Source organism: Lolium rigidum, chromosome 5 (genome assembly GCF_022539505.1).
Source record: "Lolium rigidum isolate FL_2022 chromosome 5, APGP_CSIRO_Lrig_0.1, whole genome shotgun sequence".
Classification (NCBI taxonomy): domain Eukaryota; kingdom Viridiplantae; phylum Streptophyta; class Magnoliopsida; order Poales; family Poaceae; genus Lolium; species Lolium rigidum.
The window spans coordinates 2,935,104-2,951,332 of record NC_061512.1 but is presented as its reverse complement, the minus strand read 5'-3'; the positions used below and the strand labels follow the sequence as shown (position 1 = coordinate 2,951,332).

The following is a 16,229-nucleotide window of genomic DNA, read 5'->3' as shown; positions in this document are numbered from 1 at the left end:
GTGTTGATGCTGAACCAATGCCCACTAATGGTCAGTCAAATCCTTCTGGAACCGTTTAGAAATATTGTTGTCAGAGACTTCAACGTTTATATTTAGGAACTCCTCCCAGGTACCTGCCCTAGGGTTTGGCTCAACCAACTCACTCATATTTAAGAACTCCTCCTAGGTATCTTGAGTTATATGATGTGTATATAATAAGTTATTTACACCTCAGATGTATGTGCCAAATGGTCCGCTACCCCTTTTGTTGATCATGTCGATTGTTTGCATACGCAATATATCAAACATATGTAACAAGTGAACTATATTTATATTCGATGTAGTGGCAAGTAACCAATTCTTAAAATAATTTTGAAAGAAAAATACAGTAACTATAAACTTTTGCCGTGACCGGAGCCAAATCACTAGTAATCGAGAAGTTGCACGCACACCGCGTATGTCGACGGGGACGTCGAGGGCTAGCATATGCTACAAAAACAATCTTGGAAGATCTTTATTTTCTTATTTCGTGGATGAAGGTGCATAAGAGACACCGCCATCGTCATGAGTGACAAAACGCAAACGGGTGAGGAGAAAACCAATTGACAGCCGGTTTAACCAGGCGATAAGTCAATTAAGAAAGTGGTTTAGTGCAAGGATTTCAACTCTGGGGTTCCCTTGCTTCGTCGCATGCAGCTCTTGGACACAAGCGCTAGCTCCATGAATTATAGTTTGACATGCCTCGGAAGTTGTGATATCAAACCTCTTGTAAACTATGTATGTTCACGAGTATGTAGACTCGGTCATGCGTATCATGCGAGGTAGAGGATGCTTTAGTATTGGAAGACGTAAATCTATGATGATTCCATTCGAAAATTACCTAAATATTTTTTTAGAGAACACACATATAGTTGGTATCTTCACATTCTGCTCTATTCTGAGTAAGGGGTGGTTTGATCTTTCTTCCAGTCTGCTTATATATATGGCGGTTACAAGAATTTAGTAAATTTACAGTTCACTGATCAAATTTCGTGGATGAAGGGGCCACCTTTTCCAGCTACACTCACTTTGTGGTTTTAACTATGTCGTTAGTGTCTTAGTGACACTGCTAAACATCAACTTCAATTAACTTTCTGGTAGCACAAGGTGAGATCATCAACTCCCACTTTTAACCTTTTCTTTGACGTTGCAATCCAAGTTGTGTGCGTTGCTAAGCAATGCTAGTTAACAATAAAAGGTACCTAGTTGGCTATACAATCGCACTGCTAACTTACGTAGTTAATCAATTCAGGCACATAATGCACCAAATATTATATAGGCCACACACACGCATCATCATCGTCAAAATGCTCGGATTTAGCACGCTAAGACATGAGCTAATTGCCAAAAGGTGATATCTGGATGTCCCCGACCTGGTCAAAGAGCAGGGTACCTGTACTCCTGCATTGTTTTCTACCCTTTGTTACGGTGAAAGTGACAAACATCAAATCCATCTGCGACAAGGGTCTACATCGCAACCGGGATGACGAAATATGTATATGTTGCTGTAATATTTACAAAAAAAAGTACAGTAATTGAACAACTAACACTCAACTAGGCAGAGCAAAACATTGTGCTATTACTAACATTTGTTTCTTAATTATAGATGTCGACCATCGATCAACTGTTAATCCTATGATATATCTCCTTATGATAGACCTCCATAGATGATGAAGGTGATCTACTTGTCTTGGCTTCTTAAAGATCTAGGGTTTATGCATTTGGCGCCTTGGTATGTCTCGCTTGTTCCGCCTTGAGGGCCTGACCTTCATGTTGGTCTCATACCAGATGGGACCGAATATGCGTCCGATCGAGTCCTACACTAGCACAGCATGGTGCAAGCATGTAAAAAACCATAGAGTTTCGTATATGATGCACATCCATCGTATATACAAAAATACTTGATAGCGTAGTTGTCAACTACTTCAATGTACTCATCACAGTCACTAAAATTATGATTTCACAGTCTAAAAGACCAACAGTGTCAACTAAATGTGGGTGAATATTCGATTCAAAAATCTTAATGGAAGTTGTCGATTTTAGAAATGTTATTTTCTACGTGTTGCTTATGAACACCCTAGCATGCAATCTTACAAAGGTAAACTCAAGGAAAGCTAAATTTCACAAAGTAAAGGAACTAAGTTGAGAGGACCACAAATACAAGGACGTAGACCCGAGATTCCGTTTGTTGGTGCAATCCCACGGCCTTGTTGAAGGCTTCCCTCAGATGTTCACGGGGAAAGAAAGGTGTATCAAAAGGTTTTCTTGGTCACTCTCATTCTCACTTGTTCGGAGAAAGGTTTGTCCTATGGTTTCGGTAAAGGTGTGTGTGGAAGAATTGAGAGAAATCTGTCGGGTCTCGGAGGATTTCTTTTGACAGATTTGGCGATGACTCAAAGAAATATATATTATAGTCTTCAAAGTAATCACCCTGACACGTGGGTCTACTATCTAGAGACCCACATGCTAGTGACACAAAGTCAGGTGACATTAGTGACTCTATCCAGCTAGCATGGAACTAAAACCTGCAACACTTAGTAGGATGGTTAGTTTCTCAATTGACTCGTCATAAATATACCGAAAAGATATGTTTGGATGAGAGTGAGAACTTAATAAGCTTATACTAGTGTTAGTGCACCCCATTTTTCAGTACTAAATTCCAAATGCCATATCAACCTTGCAATGACTAAGCCAACACGACCACACCTAAGACACCTTTACATAACATAAACACACGAATTAACTAGACATCCAATCTCTCTCGCTAGATCTACATGTCCCCTCTTACGTCCAGCACAAAACCGATTTAATTATAGTATCTAGTATACTACTCCATCATCACATAAACACATTAGATTGCTCATTCTCACAATTGAGCTAAGAATAGCACAAACATAAGCAACAAAAGGCATCTTCCTCAATCTCACATGTCCCCACAGCTCAAACCCTCTCCTATATATACTCCCCGGCCGCATCGTGATCATCTCCCTACACCTCAACACTCTCCACACCGATCGAGCTCGATCAATGCTTCTATCCATGGCGGGCAAGCGCAAGGCCCCAGACGCTGACTGTGACGTCAACAATGCTGTCGTCCCCAGCCAGCCTCCGCCGCTTCTACCATCGGTGTCCACCGACGCGTGGGCGACGTCGGCTTCCGTGGCGGCGGCCACGGCGGCGAGGCAGCAGCAGCGCGGGAGGAAGCGGTTCGTGGGCGTGCGGCAGCGGCCGTCGGGCCGGTGGGTGGCCGAGATCAAGGACACCATCCAGAAGATCCGCGTGTGGCTCGGTACCTTCGACACCGCAGAGGAGGCCGCGCGTGCCTACGACGAGGCCGCATGCCTCCTCCGCGGCGCCAACACGCGCACCAACTTCTGGCCGCGCCCCTCGCCGCCTCCTGCCGCCGTCCAGCCGCCGGTTGCGATGCCTCCGTCGCCGGCGCTGCCGTCCAAGGTGTCCAACCTCCTCCTCCTCCGCCTCAAAGCACGCAACCAGCAGATCCTCCTCAACGACGCCGTGCCGCAGCAAGAAGCCGCGCTGCTGCACCTGCAGCAGCAGCAGAACATGAGGTCCTCGTCGACGTCGTCGTGCCAAGAATCTTACGGGCATGGCCGCGAAGAGGAGTACGGCTTCCAGGTCGACGACTTCCTGAGCGACGAGTGCAACAACTCGCCAGAAATGGGCGAGGAGGAGGAGGAAGAAGAGGTGGAGGAGGAGGAAGAGGAGCTGAACTTTCAGTTCATGGAAACGGAAGCCGGGGGCGAGGCGAGCGCGCTCTGCTCCCCGTTCGAGATGGTGGCCGAAGAGCTCGGCGGCTCGGTGCCCACGGAAGCCGACCACGTCGACGGCGAGCCGGAAACAGCGGTGCAGGAGGCTGTGAGGAGGATGAACTACGAGAGGAAGGTGTCCGCGTCGCTCTACGCGCTCAGCGGCGTGTCCGAGTGCCTCAGGATGCGCCTTGGCAGCGGCGGCGGCGCGGCGCGCGAACAGCTCTCCGGCCTGCGTGAGGCGTGCCGGAAGAAGCAGCGAGTAGCACCGGCGCAACAGCAAGAGCAATCCCCAGAACCAGCTGCTGCTGACGCGGAGGGTGGTAAAGCTTCAGGCCAAGAAGAGCGTTCCGGCAGCAGCAGTAGCAGTGGCCTCACGCAAGCGGCGAGCTCGTCGTCCTCGTCGGAGGCAAACACCACCGACGGTGAAGTGCTGCTGTGGAGCACCCTGGATCTGGCCCCAATCTGCTTCATGGCATAGGTTGATTTGGTCTGCTTTCACTACTGCTGGGTTCGTAGTTGCTGCTCGGGTTGTGTGTGGTATTCGTTTTGTTGCAGGCATGGCTCATGGGCTCATATCAGAAGCTAGCCCTGGCCATGACTTGCTTAGCTACAAATTTATTTTGACATGTCACAAGATGATAACATCAGAAACAAATTTTGCAACAACTTATGTATGAGTTTGCAGAGTTCAAGTATTAATAGAAGAACTCATTTTAAGAAATGTTACTACTGATTTTAAGGACAGAGACGAAAGGCAATGTGCATATCTGCGCCTGCATATCATTGAGATTCACAAAACAGAGTACGGCATGGGAACTGTTGCACCCTTCCAGAGCAAGTATTGGCCTTCTACCCTTCTGCCGGTATTTAGCCGGAGTTGTGCAGCCAAAGGGTCTCAACCCCCTTGGTCATACATCATATCACCCATTCCTGGCTTTTCCACGGATCCAGTTCTTTCATACTGTAGTGTATATTACAGATACAGTTGCAAATACTAAAGGGCGCCAAAGAGCACCATCAGCATTCCAGATATAAGGCTTGCAAGAATATGAGGTGTGGTTTCTCGCTGTCAACACTGTCTGATCAAGATAACTTTGGCAATGTGTTCATATTCAGATATGGAGCCATGTGGTTTCCTGTGTTACGATTTAGAACAACCCCACAAGTTCTGGTAATGGCATAATGGGACATGTAAACATTTCTATGATTGTTCTAATAAAAGAGAAAAAGATATCAAACAGTACCATATCGTCAAAAAGTAGTCAGCAGTTTATCATATCCGCCATCAGTTCTCTACACCCCAGTATATCATACATATCTTTCATCTGTTAGGGTATAATAACTCTGCAGATGCAGCAAACAAAACCCTGGATACTCACAAGCTTCAGAATCTACATCACGCCATACAGTGTTAGTCTTTTGACAATATCAGTGGAAATGCCTATACTTGTCCTAATAAAACTGGGCGAACTGCCTCTGTGAAATCTTCGTGAAACCTCTGCTCTGAAAACCTTTGAGCGCGCTTCCGTGCTGCTGCTGCCATTTCTTGCCTCTCTGGCTCCGCCATCCTCAAGACCTTGAGGATTGCCTCCGTGAATTCTTCTTTCTCAGAGGCTAGAAATCCTGTCTGGTGGCCATCCTCCTCGAGCACAATATCCATCATCGGTCCAGCGGATTTATGGGCTGCAGAAAGTAGGGAATGTTATGAGCCAGTCGATTTCTGCATGACTACCTCCAAGTGAAGTGGTGACCGGTTCATGGTTTCAGAAGTTCATCTTCAAAATTTGCAATCTTGGGTGCATTAAAATGAGGATTTAGTATTCACATTGAACGAAAATGCAATGCTTTTAAAATAATTGCTATTTGCAAGACAAAATCTTAAACTAGGCAACGGCACTAGAAAGCATGCTAAGCAAGTACAAGGGAAAGTGAATTTGAGCACATCAACTAGAGATCAATTGACACTCATGCGGTTACTTACCAATTGGAATAGCACCAGCTGCCATGTACTCAACAACACTTATTCCAAAGTGCTCATCTGTCATTGAATGTAGCCCGGCAATAGCACCACCTAGAAGCTGTACCAAGTCACTGTTACATCCAGTAACATACCTATTAATAATTACACAAATAAAAAGTGGTGAGAACTTCTTAACAGTAGTTAAGTAGAAAGACCTGTAAGAGACATCCTTGTGGAACTCCACAAGATCATCTATGTGAAGCTCCATGGATCTGTTCTGTAGCTTTTGTAATCTTTCCATATCCTCTTTATTCCGGCAGCTACCAACAAATTGAAGCTTTGGCTTCAGAAAGTCTGAATCTAGCCTTTGAAGAGCATGTGCAAATGCCTCCAACTGAAGACCATGGGCCTGATGGGAGCAGAGAACAAAAGTTTCAGTGTACTTTAGTGTGTAAATATAAGTCCTCAATATATAATTTGATGTACTCGTAAGTGGACATACCTTTTCAGGGCGGAACTGTGCAACTGATATAAGAACAGGAGGTGTTGTTGATCTTTCCAAGGGACGCATCTGTTTTATTCAGAAAATGTTTCTTATGAGAACTAACAAATTTGCGTAATTAGATATTAAGTGATAAAATGAAAAAGTATGCATAAGTAATTCTAGTCAGTGACTTGTTTTCATATAGTGATCACACAATCACAACACATAATTGATCATGATTGATGAGAAAAATATAGCGACAGAGATAGCTTGAATCTGCAAATACCTGCAGGGCGGAAGTGTCGCATGGAGGGTATACCCTCTTAGTACGCTCTGGGACTTTCCAAGTATTTACAATATGGGATCTTGTCCATGAGGAATTCACCATTACAAGATGTGCACAGGAACCAACTAAACCATATAGCCAACTGAATATGGTATAATAGAAGATTTTGCATCGAGACAACCAAACGCTGCAGCACAAAAAGTTACTGGGTTAGTTTTTCATAGTTTATATTGTTACAAGCACAACAAAAATCTTAGTCAACCATATGTAGGGTCCGACAGACAAGTAAAAAAAACAGAAGTGCAACAATGGCAACTATAGAACTTTTGGGTCACTAATAAAAAACTGAGCTGATTCAAGTTGTTTAAAATCAGTAGTAAGAAGTGTACAAATAATTCTATTAATTCAGTATATATTTTTAGAGGAACATAAAATATTATGAAAAATGGAACAAGCAAATGATAGATTGGGAACACGTATGTCTAGTAACTACTAACACATTTTCAGACTCTTGTTATGCATGATTGCTAAGATTTTGAGTACCCACATACAAGAATGCACCAGCTTTTTCTTCTTCCGAACTACACATACTGATACTGCAATAAGAAGATCTGAAGTCAATCACATACCTTCCAGAGATACGAGAGTTGTTATTGTACATTGAGTTTCGCTGCTTAACACGTTGGACCATGTCAGAACTGATTGTGGGATAATGGGTGTAGCAGATGACCTTGGAACCAAACAGCCGAGCCAACGGATACGTAAAAGCATAGCCACTCGTATCGAAGTAAAACTGCGGGTTGAACTTATTGAGAGCCTCCCATGCAAGATATACTGAGCCAAGACTTTGCCCTATCATTGTGAAGCGCGGGTACGTGCTTGCTTCGATCCACTTTCTGTTGCTCAAGTGAACCACCTGAAAAATTGCAGTTCTGGTTCCATCAATATTATCATATATTTTCACAATATAATAGGTGTTAGAAAGACCTTCTATGAACTATGAAGTACACAAGTAGACTACATTTTTCTCAGTTCAGGGAGTAAAATGTTAGACGAAAAAATGCTTCAAGAAACTGTACTGAATTCAGGAGCCAGTGATTAAGCAAATCATTTGAAACTAACAATTACGACCGCCCCCAGAGATCCAAAAAAAAAAATTATCACGGAAGAAACCGCACCCGACCGGACTGCGCAGTACCTGCGGCGGGCGGAGGAGGCGGACGCCGAAGCGATCGAAGGCGCGGGCGTAAAGGCCATCCGGCGAGGCGTCCGCATCGCCGGTGAATACGGCGCAGGGGAGGCCCGGGCAGAGCTCCTGCACGGCGCGCACGGCACACCAGAGCACGCGCTCCCCGCCGCCGCCGTCGTTGGTGTAGGGGTGGAAGAATCCCGCCGCGGCGGCAGTGGTAGGCCCTCGACGGCGCAGGAGGCGGCGGAGGGCGAGGGCGAGCAGAGTGGAGACGAAGGTGAGGAGACCGGCCAAGATCGCCATGGATGCGACGGCAGACTCTGGGTCGGGCTCGAGGAGGGTGGTGAGTTCTGGGTATTCGGCTTGTGAAGCCCATAAGCTTGGTTCTGAGAGCCATATGACGGGCCAGGCCCATACTTTAGGCCTACATTAGGAACCGCTTATTTTAGCTAGGCACAGGATTCATGGAGGCAATGGCGTGCCGCGAGGCCCTTGCACTGACGCAAGATCTTCACATGTGCATCGCTTCAGATTGCTTGGAAGTAATCAAAAACCTACATCAGTACAGTCGTACATGGGAGTCTACATCATGATCACTCGCGAGATTAGGGACACAGCTTCTCCCTTCTCAAGGGTGTCTTTCCGGCACGAATGTAGGAGCTCAAATGGCGAAGCGCACCGTCTCGCTCGGAGCTCAGTTAATCAATCCATTGGTCGTCGGGTCTGGCTCATCAAGCCACCTAAAGGATTATGTATTCTTGCAAACGTTTCTGATCATAATAAATAAAGGACGGCTGATTTCTCAAAAAAAAAAAGTTTCTAAAACTTTTCGGTTTGGGTTTCTCGTTTTGCTTTTTTTTCTTTGGTTCTTTTGATTCTTCCCCGGTTTTCGTTTTTCTATTTTTTCATTTTCATTTTCTTATTGAAAATTTGAAAAGAAAATTATTTTTGAGAAATTCTCAATTTTAAATATTTTAAAATTTGAACAATTTTCTCATTTGATTTTTTACAAAAATCGAATTTGAACAATTTACCATTTTGGACAATTTAAACAAATCTTCAGTTTTGAACAATTTTTAAATCCGAATAATTTTCAAGTTCGACCAATTTTTTAACATTTAGTTATTTTTTTAATTTGGTTAAAATTTTGTTTAGGTTAAAAATTTGTTTAAGTTCAAATTTATTCAGATTCAGAATTTGTTCGAGTTCAAATTTGGTTCAGCTTCGGAAAAAAGGGTGCAACTAATGGACAGGGGAATTCGAACTTGCCTCTCTCCCATCGTGGTCCACAGTTGCAACCACCTTGAGTACGGCTAGATGTTATCATATTAAAGAAAAATATTTACTTCCTTCGATCCATATTATTCAAGGCCATATTTGCAAATATGGTAATCAAAGTTCAGGCCCACCCATACCAGATTAGTAAAATTGTCTCTGGCCATCGTGTTTTGTTCTTGTGCAAGGATATTGATGGAGACTAGATGACATACTGGCTAGGTGGGACCGGAAAACTTCCTCGCCCACTGGCTATATATGCGAAAAGCCGTCCTAGTTCAGCAATAATCTGATCATGCTGAATCACTTCTCATATTGCTGAGATGGTTTTAAATTCCGTAAACTCTGGGATAGTTATTGCTGATCTCCGTAGTGTTTGTGATATACTACCGAAAGAAATAACTGAGTTCTTGATAATTTTTCATGGAAGAATAAACCTGCACTTGAAAAGGATCTGTACAAAACTATCAAGCTCTTGTTGCAGCTTTAGGGAACTCTCTAATTGTTGTTGATTATGATCAGCTATGCTAGTTACGCTCAAGATGGTTACTGAAATCTTTCTAAGCTGATACAGTTTACAAAAAGAAGACATACTTCTGTTCTGTCTAGCCGGAGCTCAAATCCTGGCAAACCTTGCTAGCTGTAGAAGTATGCTAGGTGCTTGCAAAGCTGGCGGTGACTTCCATTCCAGAAGAACCATGAATATGTACCAGCATATCCGTGAAGCCGGTTGAAGAAAGTGGGTACTTCTAGAGTTAGTCTTGAAAATGGAAATTTTCAAAATGGTGTAAATTTTAGAAATATTATTGAAACCAGTGCTCTTTCATCGCCTATAAAGGTATCACACTATCATAGTAAAGTACTCACGTAATCATAAAGGTTTACTCAAGACACAGAGAGACTGCATTTCAGTACTAATATCCCAGCTACCCTGGTGGTTTATTTCTTGGCAATAAATAGACGGCCGTTCCCACTCGACACTTCATGGAACTTTTCTATCAACTTCTGTACATGCAGTCATTTATCACGTTATAACAAAAAAGATGAAACCAACAGTGGGAGGAACCACCATTGTATTTTATATAGGAGGTGGTGAGTCTCGAACTCTGGCTGTTTAGTACAACTTCACATGTACTAACCAGTAAGTCTCAGAGTCTTTCTCAAAATGAAACCGTGTCTAGGAGGAACTAGACACTTTTTGATATAGTAGAAGCGGGACTTGGCGTGATAATTCCGAAATTCGTCCCTGACAGGAATCGAACTCCGGTCGTTAGGGTGCACCACTGCGACCCCAACCACTGGGCTAAGCCCACGTCATTTATCACGTTATAACAAAATGGAGAAAAGACTTGTAGTGTCCTTAGCAGGGAACAATGAGGCTACAAAGGCACAAGTGTCGCGAAGCAAGTGCGAGGAAAATGGATGGGCTAGGTTTAGGGTGGTCATTCCCTATCAAATTCTAACTTCAAAATTCTAGTTAAATTTTAATTAAATAGGCAAGGATTAAAAGATACAAAGGAATTTGGGACTTAGATAGATCAACATTTAACCAATCAGGATGATTACTGTCGTGCCCTGCAGTTCTTCTTGGAAAACAATAGTCCAATATATATTGTCGTGCTGGGTCTGACATAGCGATCGTTATACAGATTGGCAAAAATATTTAGACAATAAGACAAGTGTAGACTTCATTCACGAAAATTTGAATACATGAAATAATCCATCTGGAGATCAAGTGTATAATGCAGTGTTGATAATTCCTTTCCGCGAGAAGTGGAAGGAGCAACGCCAGCCAGCAGATAATGCAAGTCAATCATTTGCACCAATCCCTTCGGTCTGACATTTCCCACAGATTAATATGAACTTTACAAATTAATTTCAGCATGGACGACAGCATCTAGAATGACTGGTCATATCCGAAAAATTATTTTCCATTCGTCAAGAGAAATTGCGACCATGACAGATCATGGTATTAACAGCCAAAACTACAAATCAAATGACATTTCCCAAGCATGAACAGTTAGTTAAGCCTTGGGTGTTCTATATAAGTCCTCTTAACCCGTGGTTATCATCTCATCAAGCGAGACAGCCAACACATATAGCTCAAGCACAAGTGCGTAGCAAAAGCCACGAGAAAAATGGCCAGCCCTTGCTGCAAGGACACCTGCTGCAAGAAAGAACTAGTCGACGACATCGCGGGGTGGATCAAGATCTACAACGACGGCACAGTGGAGCGGCCCGCCCCTCCTCCGGAGGCACAACAATTGGCAACTTCCATCCCACCCTATGACGTGCCATGCAACGGAGTGACTGTGCATGACATCCCGGCCGACCCACCTCTCCGCCTGTACCTCCCGGTGGCGGCCCCTTTGAACGGTCGACGCCTCCCCGTGCTACTCCACTTCCTCGCCGGTTCGTTCTGCATCACCGACCCCTCTTGGGCGATGTACCATTCCTTCTACGCCCGCCTCGCCGCCTCGATCCCCGTCGCCGGCATCGTGTCCATCGCCCTCCCTCTCGCCCCGGAGAACCCGCTCCCGGCGGCCATAGCTGCAGGCTATGCCGCCATTGACTGGTTGAAGTCGCTTGCTCGACCTGTGCTGCCCAACGAGCCAGTCCCTGAGCCAACGTATGACCCCGTAAACAGGCTCAGGGACGTCGCGGATTTGTCACGTGTGTTTCTGATAGGTGACAGCAATGGTGCTAACCTGGCGCTCCAGGTGGCCGCCGGGTTCAGCACGGCGGAGCCAGGGTACTGGGGCCCCGTTGGGCTCGCCGGAGCCATCCTGCTAAACCCCGGGTTTACCCGGTCCACCCCGAGCCGGTCCGAGTCGACCGACCCCATGAACAGGTACATGAACCGCGAGCTTGTGGGCAGGTTCCTGAAGCTGGCTCTCCCGGAAGGCGCCACCCGAGACCACCCTTACATCTGGCCCGTCGTCGACGCCGCCGCCGCCATGCCGCCGCTGCTGGTGAGCATTGCGATGCTGGACTCGCTGCGCGACCGGCAGGTGGAGTACTGCAACGCCATGCGGCGCGCTGGGAAGCACGTGGAGGTGGCGTTGAGCGCCGGCGTGGACCACATCTTCTACCTAAAGCACGGCTTGATCGACTCCGAGCCGGAAAATGACGAGACCGCAGCGCGCATCGCGGAGCTCGTCGAGGATATCGGACGATTCATCGGCCGGCGCCACTGCTGTGTTGCCCGTCTGTAGGCGTATGTCTGTTGCCTCTGTCGGTCGGCTTTGTGTAATTGTGTTGCTGTTGTTGATCAGCCTGTGTGTGTGTGCATGCGTTCATCTTCTTGTCAGGAGAATTTGTGAATCGTGAGTGCTTCGATTTCTTACCGTTCAACTGGATTGCTCTATAATGGTTCTTTGTTCTTACTTCAAAGATTATTTTCCATCCGAAGTTGACATTTGAACGGTAATAAAAACATTGTGTGCCCTGTCCTGCCCACTCTGTTTGCCCTTTCTGTCTCTGTGTGTGACTATGACTGAAATCAATAAGTAAAATCAGGAACTAACACTAAAATGCTTTCACAAGATGTTCATTTTTTTTTTGTAAAAAACCTCGTCACCAAGACGATTGGCCAAGATTATGTGGGAAACTTCTTTTTTTAAAATAGAAGGCCCTCCGGCCTGGATTTATATATAAAGCCTCACATGGCAACATCCAATAAGGTTCGATACAACATCACACCACACACACCGACTCCATCATAGTTCGAATACAAATCCGTACAAAGGTCCACAACACATCCTGAACGAGTCTAACACACACATACGACCCCTGACTACATAGATATGGAAGCTCAGTCGGTCAGGTCGAGGTAGCGTCTTCATGCGTGCTCAGACCGCGTCCGTGCATACAGTCTCCTGACGTCGCCCACCGCCAAGTCCAGCAAGTCTCTGTCCCTCCGTCTGACCAGAACCCTCCAGCACTACATATGTATAGACATTTGATAGAAAACATCAGCCGGGTTGCCGATCATCTTTCCCTCAATAGCCAGCTTATTCCGTATGTTCCAAAGCGTCCAGCATTGCGCCACAAACGTGAACCAAGCTAGCCTACGAAGAGGGTTAGTCAAGCCGTGCGCAAGCGCAATGAAACCCCCCACCCCTGCCGGATTCCAATCACATGAAAGTAGATCCCTCACCCCAGCCTACATCAGTCTCGCAGTTGGGCAGGTGAAGAAAGTGTGGTTGCAGTCCTCCCAGGCACCGCAAAAAGCGAACACAATCCGTTAGATGGACCATGTCGCTTGAGCAACTGCTCCCCGAGGGTAGCCACCCCCGAATCAGCTGCCAGAGGAACACCTTGATCTTTGGTGGAACTCTGGTCCGCCAAACGTCTTTGAAAGACGCCGTAACCGCCCTTGCGCCAGGCGGGTATACACTGAGCTAGTAGAGAAGATGCCCGAGCTCTCCAAGGCCCAAGACACATCATCCCGCGCTAGGCCAGTGGGGAGCCCCTGTACCTCCCTGCATAAGTTGTCCCACTCCACCGCTTCTACCAGCCCGAATTGGCGGCGGAAACGAAGGCGTCATTCCCTTGGCACCCCGTCTTGCACCCTAGCCCCATCAACGGGGATGAACGGTGACTCGCAACAGCTAAATAGTCTTGGAAATCTCGCCCGGAGTGGGCCGTTTCATGTCCACCAGTCCATCCAGAAGTAGGTCCTCCTCCCATTCCGGACCTTATGTTTGGCCCCAAGTTTGAACTGCCATTTAACCTTCTGTATAGCATTCAAAAATTGGGAGCCATGCGTTGGGACCTCTCCCGCATAAAGGTCCCTTCCCCTAAGATACTTTGCCCTGATCAGGTCTGCCCATAGACCCTCAGCGCCTTGGTAGAGCTTCCAGATCCACTTAACCATAAGGGCGATGTTCATGGATTTGGTATTCAGGACCCCCAGCCCCCCCAGATCGTTAGGTTTGCACACCGTGGCCCAATCCACCATGTGATATTGTAATTTCCTATTCACCCCCCCTAGGCGACATCTCGATCTTTCAATTGGTATTAGAGCAAGGTCTCTCCTTGTTTAAGGCTTCACCGCCTTGAGAGTAAAGATGTCGGCTAGTATAGTGCACAATGACACAATTGTCTTTAATGGCACAAATTATCTTTTATGGCAAAATTGCTTGCTTTGTAATCTTCGGACCTTGTGTCCAAATATAGAGCAATTTCTAGATGTTGGTTTTTCTCCTCCGATGGATTCTCAAAATCTATCTTTAGAGGATGCGAAAAACTTACATCTTGAAGCTCAAGTATCTAATGAGCTTTTATTCTCTTTGAGACCCTATTTTCGTAGGTTCTTGATATATATAAAGCGAAAGTCGTCTCATGAGATGTGGATCAAGCTTAAAGAAATGTTTGGTGGATCCATTTCTCATTTGGTCGGTGGTGTCTCCCGAGGAGCTCTCTTCCCCTTTATATCATGAAGAGCTCCAAGTTGCTTCCACCTCCGGCCGTGATGAGTTCTCATCTTCTTCCACTTCACCAACGTGTAGCAAGACACGAGGTAATGATATGGTGAGTGGTGAGGAAAATTGCAATGTTGATATTGTGCTCGATAGTGATGATTCTTTATCTCTATCCCATTGCAATGCTTCCTCTTTGGACTTAAACACATCTAGCATTGAAAATAATCTACATGCTTGTGTTGATAGTCCTTGCATATCATGTGTAAATTGCTTACATAAATCCCATGATGATATGCTTGCTTTGTCTTGCTCCCATAATCAAAATGCTTCTATTTCCTCTAGTTGTTTGTTGACTAACAATATAGAGGAAACCGAACACTCTATGGATCAAGACATGTTTTCAAATAAGGATTCAAGAATTTCTTCATCTTCATCCTCCGGTATGCACATGTGCCTTATGGCAAATGGATCAAAGGTATCTCCTACTTTGACTCCTAACACTTCCTCTAATGATGAGAGTGATGATGATGATAATGATGAAGAATATAATACCTTGGTGCATAATATGGCAATGGTATATGCTTCTCTTCATGGTAATAAAGAAGCTCATGCTAATCTCGAACACTCTATGGATACCTTGAGTAAATATAGGGAAACCATAGTGGAGTTGGAGTCCCATGTTGAAAATGGGGAAATGAGATTCACTCTCCTCAAGCATGAGCTAAAAGATGAGAAGCATACTAATTTTATGCTTACACAAAAAATTGAATCCTATATGCATGAAAATGATAAAACTATTGTTGATGCTTGTGCTACTAACTCTACTTCTTGTGAAGCATCTATCTTAAAGGGGAATGTTGAGTTAAGGGCTCAACTTGAGTTGCTAACTAGCAATTATAGGGAATTGGAAGAAAGTCATAAAAAGCTCTCGGGCTCTCTTGATGACCTTCTAATTTCCTATTATGGGCTAAAGTTAGCTCATGAGGCTAGTATCACTAAGGTAACATCTTGTGAGCCTCATGTGGACATTAGCACAATCTCTACTACAAATGCTATATTGCCATGTGCTAGTCCTTGTAATCCATCTAGTCAAACTAGTGATACACCTTGTGTTGGATTACTTGCTTTGCCTTGTTGCTCTAACAATTAATGAAGCTTCTACTTCCTCTAGTACTTGTATTTCTACTAACCATGTAGAGGAATTCAAAGAGCTCGAGGCCCAAGTCCTTTCTTTGAAGAAATACTTGGAAAAGCGTCATGAAGGGAAATCCGCACTTGACAAGATGCTAAGTGTGCAACAATTCCCCAATGACAAGCGTGGACTTGGATTCAACTCCAATAACAAGAACAAGTCAAAGAGCAAGAGCAAGAGCAACAAGAATAAGGGCCAAGACAAAGTCAATGATTCGGCCAAGATTGTTTGCTTCAAGTGCAAAGTTGAAGGGCACCATGTTAGATCATGCCCATTGAAGAAGAAGAAGCACTTAAGTGAGAAACAACAAGGGAAACGGCCACAAGGTCAAAGTCAAGCTCAAGCTCGACCTCAAGTTGAAGATAGGTCACTTCCCAAGAAGAATCAATATATTGTTCCCCAAGAGAAGAAATCGATAAAGAAGAAAAAGGGGAACACTTGCTACTTATGTCGTGAGAAGGGGCACTTTCACTACAAGAAAAGTTCTGATAGACAATGTCTCAAAATCGTCCGCTAAGGGGTATTTTTCGTCGCCTATGGGCCTAACCCGACGATATGGGTTCTGTTGTGGAAACTGCGTCAGGCAAAGTCCTACGACGATTTTTTCGGTCCGTCGCGCTTGGGCGCCC

At 45.1% G+C, this 16,229-nt stretch overlaps 3 protein-coding genes across 3 annotated transcripts; 2 read left to right on the top strand and 1 right to left on the bottom strand.

The window, feature by feature from the left end:
• Positions 1-3,057: 3,057 nt before the first annotated feature.
• LOC124652277 (ethylene-responsive transcription factor ERN1-like) lies at positions 3,058-4,266 on the top strand. The gene has a single exon (XM_047191295.1). The coding sequence runs from the start codon at positions 3,058-3,060 to the stop codon at positions 4,264-4,266; it is 1,209 nt and encodes a 402-aa protein (XP_047047251.1).
• A 755-nt stretch (positions 4,267-5,021) lies between these two features.
• LOC124652961 (GDP-Man:Man(3)GlcNAc(2)-PP-Dol alpha-1,2-mannosyltransferase) lies at positions 5,022-8,025 on the bottom strand. The gene is made up of 7 exons (XM_047192013.1): positions 7,717-8,025; positions 7,148-7,434; positions 6,519-6,705; positions 6,251-6,319; positions 5,964-6,157; positions 5,770-5,879; positions 5,022-5,471 (listed from the first exon to the last, which is right to left on the bottom strand). Exons 1-7 carry the CDS (start codon positions 8,008-8,010, stop codon positions 5,230-5,232), a joined length of 1,383 nt encoding a protein of 460 aa, XP_047047969.1. The 5' UTR covers positions 8,011-8,025; the 3' UTR covers positions 5,022-5,229.
• A 3,095-nt stretch (positions 8,026-11,120) lies between these two features.
• On the top strand, positions 11,121-12,197 carry LOC124652656 (probable carboxylesterase 17). Its single transcript, XM_047191695.1, has one exon. The coding sequence runs from the start codon at positions 11,121-11,123 to the stop codon at positions 12,195-12,197; it is 1,077 nt and encodes a 358-aa protein (XP_047047651.1).
• Positions 12,198-16,229: the final 4,032 nt, after the last annotated feature.